The 9536-nt window shown below is 39.4% G+C and overlaps 2 protein-coding genes across 2 annotated transcripts; both read right to left on the bottom strand.

Moving 5' to 3' along the window:
• Positions 1–437: 437 nt before the first annotated feature.
• LOC132895501 (claudin-4) lies at positions 438–1541 on the bottom strand. Its single transcript, XM_060936201.1, has one exon. The coding sequence runs from the start codon at positions 1215–1217 to the stop codon at positions 582–584; it is 636 nt and encodes a 211-aa protein (XP_060792184.1). The 5' UTR covers positions 1218–1541; the 3' UTR covers positions 438–581.
• Positions 1542–3706: 2165 nt separating this feature from the next.
• Positions 3707–5578, bottom strand: cldnb (claudin b). The gene has a single exon (XM_060936200.1). It carries the CDS (start codon positions 5484–5486, stop codon positions 4842–4844), a length of 645 nt encoding a protein of 214 aa, XP_060792183.1. The 5' UTR covers positions 5487–5578; the 3' UTR covers positions 3707–4841.
• Between the last annotated feature and the right edge of the window lie 3958 nt (positions 5579–9536).

Below are 9536 nucleotides of genomic sequence, written 5' to 3'. Positions count from 1 at the left end.
AGTGGCACAATTCAAACATACAGGGTTACAACCCCCCCCCCCCCCCCCTTGTTCATCCAAGATAATAGTTTTTTTGTCACGCTTCTCTTTGTATTTTACTACAGTGAGGATTATAATTCATGCTTATATCTTAAGAAGAAAAAAAGTGTGCGTGCAAAGGAAACATGCCTGACAAAATCATGACAAAATTTGCCTTCATATCACAATTTGTCATTTTGTGCAGCTAAAGAACTGAGAATATAGATTTCTAATAGGTAAAATAATTTGATTTTTTAAATATCAATTTCAGTAGAGGTGCTAATTAAAGACTCACATATTACTTTGTTTCAGACTTTTAATTACAAAATCTCAAATGAACAAGATTTTCAGGCAATTAATTTTCATTTATGTACAGAATTTGTTCACAGTCGTTTATTAAAACAAGTGTCCATCTCATCATTATCAAAGTTTTACAATCATGTGATTGGAAAATATATGTGATTTCAAAAGTAAAGGAATACATGCCTTTCCATAGACATAGTAATCATGGTAGATGAATCTACTTTTGTTTGGAGTTCTCATGGAAACATGCATCATGTTGCTCACACATAATTCATCCCTGGGGACAGTGATATAGCAGGGGAAAACTTGGCTGCTGTATACGACTGGCTCTCCTTTGGAAGGCAATTCCAACAAAGCAGTCCTCCACCCAGCAGCAGGAGAGCTCCAGATCCCCAGCCAATATACAGAGAAGCTCCTAACTCTCGACGCTGGGCTTCTACCACCAGAGGGTTGTAGAAGTCCCTGATCAGGTTATGGGCGGACCAGCTCACAGGTATGATGATGAGGAAGGCGGCGATGATGAAGATCACCCCTGAGACAATGCAGGCTTTAGCTTTTGCTGATTCATCCTCCATACAGTTGGTACACTTTCCTCCAATCGCAGCCATTAGCCCACCAAAGATGCCCACTATGATGGAGATGATGCTCATAGCTCGGGCCGCCTGAAGATCTTGAGGAAGGGCAAGCAGTGAGCTATAGACCTTACATTGCATCTGTCCAGTACTCTGAACCACACAGTTCATCCATAAACCCTCCCAGATGACTTGCGCCGTGACAATGTTAGCTCCAATGAAAGCTGTCGCTCTCCACATAGGCAGAGCGCAGGTGACGATTGTCCCCAGCCACCCTGTTACAGATAGCATAACGCCCAGGATCTGGAGTCCTTGAGATGCCATTGTTATTGACGGTCTGCAATCAGTGCTCCTTGGGATATTTTCAGAAATGTGTCTGCGTTTGTTCTTAACACACTGTTTTTATACTCCATACTTAAAGGGTGCAGTTCTTCTGCTCATTCAAAGAACAGAATAAGCAGATATTTGATACATAATATCTGTTCCATCCACTGTTTTGAAAGTCTGTTTCCACCTACAACCTGAGCGACCCTAGCAGACTCTAAAATGCATGTACTCAAGTTGACATTTTTAAAATTATATTCACCACTAGTAATTTGTACACACATATTTGTATGCAATTACTTACTTTTACTTAAAGGAATAGTTCAGTGCTTTTCAATCTAGACTTTTTCCAAGACCTGTGCTGAGAAAAAAGCCTGTACACAAAATTCACTAATGATGGGAATCAAAAGGCCTGTTGTTGAGTTCAATAAGCATTTAGGCAAAGCACACATGCCTGACTGCACTTGGATACCATGAAACCTTTTACTACATTTTACTGTAATCTTCCATTGGTGGAACGTTGGATAAAGCTATTTAAAGACAAATAAATATATTACATTCATTATGTCTTCTTCTTAAATCAAATCATTAGTTTTCTTTTGTTTCAGACATGTAAAAGTTTTTACCTTTACCTGACATGTTTCGACGGTGTAACTTCCGTCTTCATCAGAGGGTCACCTTATGAAGGTGACCCTCTGATGAAGACGGAAGTTACACCGTCGAAACATGTCAGGTAAAGGTAAAAACTTTTACATGTCTGAAACAAAAGAAAACTAATGATATTTAAAGACAGTTTTGCTGAGCTGTTCACTAAAGTCCATTTTACTTTTATATTTATAAAATTTGCTTCATATAGTTGCATTTTTAAAACTTTTTTGACAGCAATATAAGTGCATTTTGAATGTACTGGAAAAAAAAGTACTCAGTACAGGAAAGTGTGTCTACAATCTGGCAGTCCATCTAAACTTAATGATTGATTGGTGTAATATGTCCCTGATGTGAGTGGAGTACAGAAGCACAGCAGGCAGGAGCTGATGTTCACACACACTCTTTATTTTACTTATTTTCTTGCTTTTCAGCTTTACTCACTCACTGCTCACGCACATTCTCATACACACACACATTCTGGTCGGGAGAGCTTCCCCCTCTCTGCTCTCTCCCTCCTTTCCTATCCTCTGTCACTGCAACAACACAGACAAACAACATTAATTAACCACAGGTGCACTGACTTTGCCACTCACCTTCCCTGGCCCCGCCCTCCATTCGCAACCTGATGCTAGGCCACGCCCCACTGCCACAGTTGGATTTTTGTTTGTAGATTTTCAAATATAATCTTGATTTTCATGAGTTCGTTGGTATACAACAATGGCAACAAAACAGCATCAAAACATCATTATTACAGTGACTGTTTTTCAGCTCAGTTGGAAAATAAAGTTTGATGGTTTATGTTAAAATGTTGTTTTACTTTTTTTTTTTTGGTTTTACCAAAGTCCCTCCCATGCCAGGACCTGGTCTTTCCAGGCAGTCTCCTGTCCTAGTACTAACCATTCTTTTAAGGCACACTGGGTGGCATTGATCTCCGTTTCCATAGCCCTCGGCCTCTCACCTATTACAAAGCTAGGGTTACAGTGGGGGGCCGGTCCTCTGGTAACCATGAGAGTTTGGCTCCTGATTTGCATCTATATTGCAGCGAGCCTCACCAGATGGCAGTAGGTACCATTTTTATAATGGTCTTTGGTATGACCTGATTGCGAGTAGAACTCATGAGCTCCCGGTTGAGATGTGAACATCCTAACCACTAGGCCAGCTCGCATTTTTTTTAATGGCATGCAGATATTTTGATTGATTGATTGATTGATTAACTGACTGGTGGGTTGATTGATTGATTGATTGATTGATTGACTGGTGGGTTGATTGATTGGTATGTTGGTTAGTTGGTTGAATGGCTGATTGATTTCTGTGATTGGTTAATTGATTGATAGATAGACTGATTGATTTTTTGGTTAGTGATTGGGTTTTTTTGGTTAGTGGTTTATTTTGTTAGTTGATTGTGATTTGTTGGTGATTGATTGATTGATTGATTGATTGATTGATTGATTGATTGATTGATTGATTAACTGATATGTTGGTTAGTTGGTTGAATGACCGACAGATTGGTTGATTGGTTAATTAATTAATTGATTGATGGATAGATAGATTGGTTTGTTGGTTAGTTAGCGATTGATTAGTTGATTGATTTGTTGGTTAGTGATTGCTTGATGGATTGATTGGTTGGTTTATTTGTTTGTTTGTTGATTGATATGTTGTTTGGTTGCTTGAATGACCAACAGATTGATTGATTGATTGATTGATTGTCATTTGACCAGAAAGATCATTAACAGAAAAACTTCCAGTAAAAAGTTCTGGACCACTTTTTTTTTTTTTAAGAGTTTTTGTTTCAACAAGAAATGGGCTCTCTTTTTAAAGGTACTGTAAAGAACATGTATACATAAGTTGGACTTTTTATTTATTTCATATTTGTATTGAAAACATTGGAAAACATTACAAATAAACTTTAAATATAATAAAAACATTATAAAATGTTTGTTTTGGAGTCTCCTTGGAAAAACCTGATCACATACAATATATTCATTAGTTGATATCAGCACTATCTATGTGCATTTAATCTACAAGCTTAGCTGAGTTACCCTCCAAGAGCACCTGCTTTTACTTTAGAGTACCAGGACTATTAGTAATGTTTTTTTTTCCGACAGCTCTAACAGTGATTACAACTTAACAATACACAGGTATAAAAAGAACGATTGTGTAGTTCATGCTACAATATAATCGTTGCCTTTGTGTATGTGTGTCTTGTAAAAAGCATCAACTGAGTCCAAAAGGTGCTATCTTAGATGTGCTTGATGTTACAACACAAGCAAAAATTATGATTTACTTACTAAAAAAGGTGTATGGAAGTCATAACTAGTCAGGTGTTTTTCTTGTTCACTTTCTTGTCAGTAATACATAGTGCCTTGATAAATAGATAAAATACTTTTGTCTTTTGAAAGGTTTTTCTAACATATTTGTAGTTACATGTCATGCAGTTACGTGTTACATGACCTGGATTCTTTTTCAACTGAGCCACACCTGAACTGGATTGTCAAGGTAAGACAACTCCCCTTGGAAATGTTTTGTTCAGTCACTGACTTGAATTTCTCTGTAAAAATCCAAACACATGAAAAGTCCAGACACCTTTAATCAAAACACATGATTAATATTTTTCCAGTTTCAAAGTAAAAACAAAAGTCCGTGTTAGACATACAATTTTGATTTTAGTCTTTTTCCTCTTTAGATACCTGAGAAAAATAAGAATGATGCAGACTGTACAAAAATATGTATTTACAAAACCATGAATTCCTAAAAATGTAGAGAATGAGGAAAAATGGAAAGAGATAAAATGATATACTTAAATTTCCAATTAAGAAAGAAACTTTGGAAAAACATTATGCAGGAGTATCTACTGCACGTTGTGTATATTTAAAACAAAATTAAACAAAACAAGTAACATTATCTCTTACAACTGTCCATCAAGTCCTCATGACAACTGCTCAGTACTTGTGCATGGAGTAAAATCATTGTTTGATCTTAAACGTAATCCTTGGTGGAGGGTGCAGAGGCGTTGGAGCGACTAGCGGCTGTGTATTTGGCTGTGTATCCTTCAGTGTCATCACGTGGGCAGCTGGAGCACAGCAGAGCTCCTCCAATGATCAGCAGGGCAGAAGCTCCCCAGCCAATGAACAGCGATGCCCCCAGCTCCTTCTTCATTGCCTGGTTGACCAGTGGGTTGTAGAAGTCACGGATGATGGTTTGGGCAGTCCAGCACACAGGGATCAAACACAGTATCCCAGAAATAATGAAGACCACGCCCGCTGCCACAGCAACCTTTGCCTTGGCCTTCTCATCTTCCACGCAGTTGGTACACTTTCCTCCAGCTACGGACAGCAAGATGCCCATGATGCCCACCATGATGGAGATGATAGTGAGAGCACGTGCGGCTTGGAGATCCGAGGTCAGGGCCAGCATGGAGTCGTACACTTTGCACTGCATCTGCCCTGTACTCTGGACTATACAGTTCATCCATATGCCTTCCCATTGGATCTGCGACGTGACAATGTTGCTGCCAATGAATGCCGAGACCCTCCACATAGGGAGAGCACAGACCACGATAACCCCAATCCAGCCAATGATACCCAGGGCAACACCCAGCATCTGCAATCCAGCTGACACCATTTTGCTCTACTTCTTTTGGCTTCCTTGTTTGCTATTCAGACAGCACTCTGTGTTTTCTGGGCAAGCTTCTGACAAACACAGTGAGGGCAGATACTATAAAAGAGAAAGGGGGTGGGGTTTGTGACACAAGCACCACCTCACAACTCACTCTTCTGGTTTGGCTGTTTTGTCATGTTCATTGCGAGGATGTAACGTCCCCCCCATGAGACTGTGACTCATCTGATAATTTCCTACCTACTTTCAACATATAGTCAAATCTTTTTACTGCTGAACTTTTTACATCAGAAACTGAGTGTGTGAGTCATGTTCGCAAGTATTTTGGTGTTGTAAGTAATCCAATGACCAGTGATATTTTTAAAGACAGAAATATTATTGCTAGACAAAATAGGTCCTGATAGTAGCTTTAACCTTTCAATCAATTCTGCTAGACAGGAAATTGATATAAACAAATGAAATGAAGGACTGAGTTTCTATGTGCTCTTTACTTGCTCTTTTCTGCCGAACACTGAAGACATTTAATAAAGCCACACGTGTCTAGATAAGAAAATGAGGCACTGCTATTCTTTTAAAAACCAGACTAAAAGTTGAAGAATCATTTACTCTTTCCTCACCCAGACTGTCTGGCGTTCATACTGTGGCAGAAACTCAGGTAAAGCCTTTAGGCATTCAAAAGCATTGCTTATTCAAATGTGTGTTTGTTATTCCTCATACTATCCTCATGGCTATCTGGCTATGCAGTTAGTTCATTTACAACTACAGGACAACTATACCAACCAAAAAAAAAAAGAAGCTAATAACAGGAGAATATCATATACTACCCAGATAGCACACCTATGTCGGTCCACTGTTGGCTGTGCTGACAGTCCATCAGAGGTATGGCCAGAGGGCCTTTGTCCGGCCGACGTCAGCAAGCCGATAAAGGAAAAAAAAAGGATGCAGATATTCAGTTTAACTGCTCTCATATTTTTTTATTCTAAAGATTATTCAATTATAACAACAGCAGGGTAGTATTATAACTTTTTCTTTTCAGAATCTGCAGAATATTTTCAGAATCCGGCAGCCCGCTAGCGACAGTGAGCAGCAAACACATCTGGTAGTTTGTTATCGGACTACCAATGGCTCACGGGTGGCAGGACATGCGAGAATAATGAGATCTTGTTGTTTTCCCTTTATCGGCTTACCGACGTTGGCCCGATGAAGGCCCACTGGTCATACCTCTGATGGACCATCAGCGCAGCCAACGGTGGGCCGACGTTGGGCTGACGTAGGTGTGCTATCTGGGCATGGCAAGGTTATTTGATTTTTAAAAATTTACAGATGTTACACATTTAAGAGGGTCACAATCCTTACTGTAGTTTTAAATAGATACAAAAATGTTCTGAAGAAAAAAAAAGAGATCAAAATGAAACTTTTGCTCAGAAAATTTGCTGGTGCAAATGTGATACTTAGCTATAATTAAGAAAATGTTGAAAGCATCAGTTAAACCATTAGCTGTTATTCCAAAAATTACACATTCAATATTTAGACTGAAATTAACACTGATGTAAAATGCTTGAGCTCGGTCCAGAGTACCTGTGTGAACATTTTGCTGTTTCTCATCATGTCACACAGCTCAGAGACATCACATCATATAGGGGAAGTGAGGAAATCATGGGAAGGTGTTTTTTTTTTAAAAACATTATAATTGTGAAATCAAATAGGTGCAAACATTCCATGAGACTGTGTGTACATATTGTCTATGCATTAGCGAAGTTGTGGGAAGGATGGGTGGAACAAACCTGCAGACACCTGATCTGGTTGAACCAGTTTGATGCAGCAGGTGAACGTTGATATCCTGTGCCTGAGCATGGCTAAACGGCAAGTTCTAAATGTTCATTAAACAGGAACCTGTTTTGTTCCACAGTTTCCAAATAAGTTGCAAATATTAGTAGGTGTGGCCTTATTGCTCTCTTGTTGTTTGAGGTTCAAAACTGTAGCTCGCGAAATATATTAAATGGTGGTGTTTTCTTTTAGAGAATAAAACTACTTCTTAAAAGATTTAAACTTATTTGTTTAAAAAAATGCTGTATGTAGTAGCAGAAATGGTGTTTAATTTATACACTTAAAGCTTCAGTAAGGAATACGGTACACACTGTTAAGTATATGCTGACATTTAAATTAAATTATTTAATGTAATTAAATAATGATGTGATTTGAAACAGGTGATGCCAACAGTTGGTTGTAATCATGATTTGGTACAAAATAGATATCCAGGTCTTTGAGGAGAAAAAATGGGCCAAGGAACTCCAGTTTGTCAACAAATACATGAGTCAATAATTGAAATGTTTAAAACAATGTTTCCCAAAAAAGAGATGCAGAGATTTGGATATTTCACCCTCTACAGTCCATTATATTACATGATTCAAGGAATCTGGAATTTTAGTGCATAAAGGGCAAGGGTGCAAGCCTAAGCTGAACACCTGTGATCTCTGATCCCTCAGATGGCACTGCATTAAGAACCGTCATTCATCTATAGCTGATATAACCACATGGTCTCAGAATTACTTCCGCAAACCTTTGTCAAGCACTACAACACAGAGTTACATCCACAAATGCCAGTTAAAACTTTATTGTGCAAAAAGGAAGCCTTATGTTAACTGTGTCCAGAATCACTGTCAACTCCTCTGGGATTGGAAGCATCTGGGATGGAACATCATGCAGTGGAAACATGTATTGTGAAATGAGAGAACTCAGAGGACAAAGACCTCTAGAAATAGCAAACAGGGAAATCAAAAGGCCATCATTTATATCTCAATCCAGCTAGCCCACTCGGCTTGTCTCTGTGAACTTGAGTTGACCTTGAAAAAAGCAGCATGAGTGTCAAGAATGTTCCAATCACATTAGATTTAAAAATAGTAATAATAACACTAATATTTTTTGAAAGAAAAGTTCCTGCCTTGAATGCCCTTGAAGCAGGAAATATAAATATTCACACAAAAATGAAGTGTCTGATATGCAGGAGAGAGACGGATGTAAAAGCAGTAGAGAATGTATTGCAGCAAGGCTGGCAGACAAATCCAAAAAGGTAGAGCCATTAAACAGGCAATGGTCAGGCGAGACACAAACAGGATATCAAAGGCAAAGACTATAATCAGTAATCAACATACAAACTGGGTCAATAACCAAATAAACAGCATGGAAATAGCAAGACTTAGTAAAATAAGGCATCGGAACACTGAGCATTACTTTGCAAAGCCCTCATGCTGTGAAAGTGCTTATATACAGAGTGGTGATGAGTGGCCATGTTTGAAGGCCACTGCGAACTTTGAGCAGGTGCAGACGTGACATTAAGTAAATATAATTTGGAACCAATTTTTAATGAATGCTGACAGATACTGACAAACTACCATGTGCATAATATGAGTAAACAAGTTTTATTTTTTAGTTCTTTCACATTACATAATTAATTTATGTTTAACATGTTTAAGTTGAGGGTGGAACGGTGGTGTAGTGATTAGCACTGTCGCCTCACAGCAAGAAGGTCCTGGGTTCGAGCCCAGTGGCCGACGAGGGCCTTTATGTGTGGCGTTTGCATGTTCTCCCCGTGTCTGCGTGGGTTTCCTCCGGGTGCTCCGGTTTCCCTCACAGTCCAAAGACATTCAGGTTAGGCTAATTGGTGGCTCTAAATTGACCATAGGTGTGAATGTGAGTGTGAATGGTTGTTTGTCTCTATGTGTCAGCCCTGCAATGAACTGGTGACTTGTCCAGGGTGTACCCCACCTCTCGCCCATAGTCAGCTGGGATAGGCTCCAGCTTGCCTGCAACCCTGTAGAACAGGATAAGCGGCTACAGATAATGGATGGCTGGATGTTTAAGTTGAGGGTGGTGTAGTGGTTAGCACTGTCGCCTCATAGCAAGAAGGTCCTGGGTTCGAGCCCAGTGGCCGACGAGGGCCTTTCTGTGTGGAGTTTGCATGTTCTCCCCGTGTCTGCATGGGTTTCCTCTGGGTGCTCTGGTTTCCTTCACAGTCCAAAGACATGCAGGCTAGGCTAATTGGTGGCTCTAAATTGA

This window comes from Neoarius graeffei, chromosome 12 (assembly GCF_027579695.1).
Source record: "Neoarius graeffei isolate fNeoGra1 chromosome 12, fNeoGra1.pri, whole genome shotgun sequence".
Classification (NCBI taxonomy): Eukaryota; Metazoa; Chordata; class Actinopteri; order Siluriformes; family Ariidae; genus Neoarius; species Neoarius graeffei.
The sequence above is the reverse complement of the archived record's forward strand: the minus strand, read 5'-3'. Positions and strand labels throughout refer to the sequence as shown.

What these genes read in the sequence shown, in the direction of transcription:
- LOC132895501 (XM_060936201.1), bottom strand. Translation starts at nt 1,217, where the DNA reads ATGGCATCTCAAGGACTCCAGATCCTGGGCGTTATGCTATCTGTAACA.
- cldnb (XM_060936200.1), bottom strand. Translation starts at nt 5,486, where the DNA reads ATGGTGTCAGCTGGATTGCAGATGCTGGGTGTTGCCCTGGGTATCATT.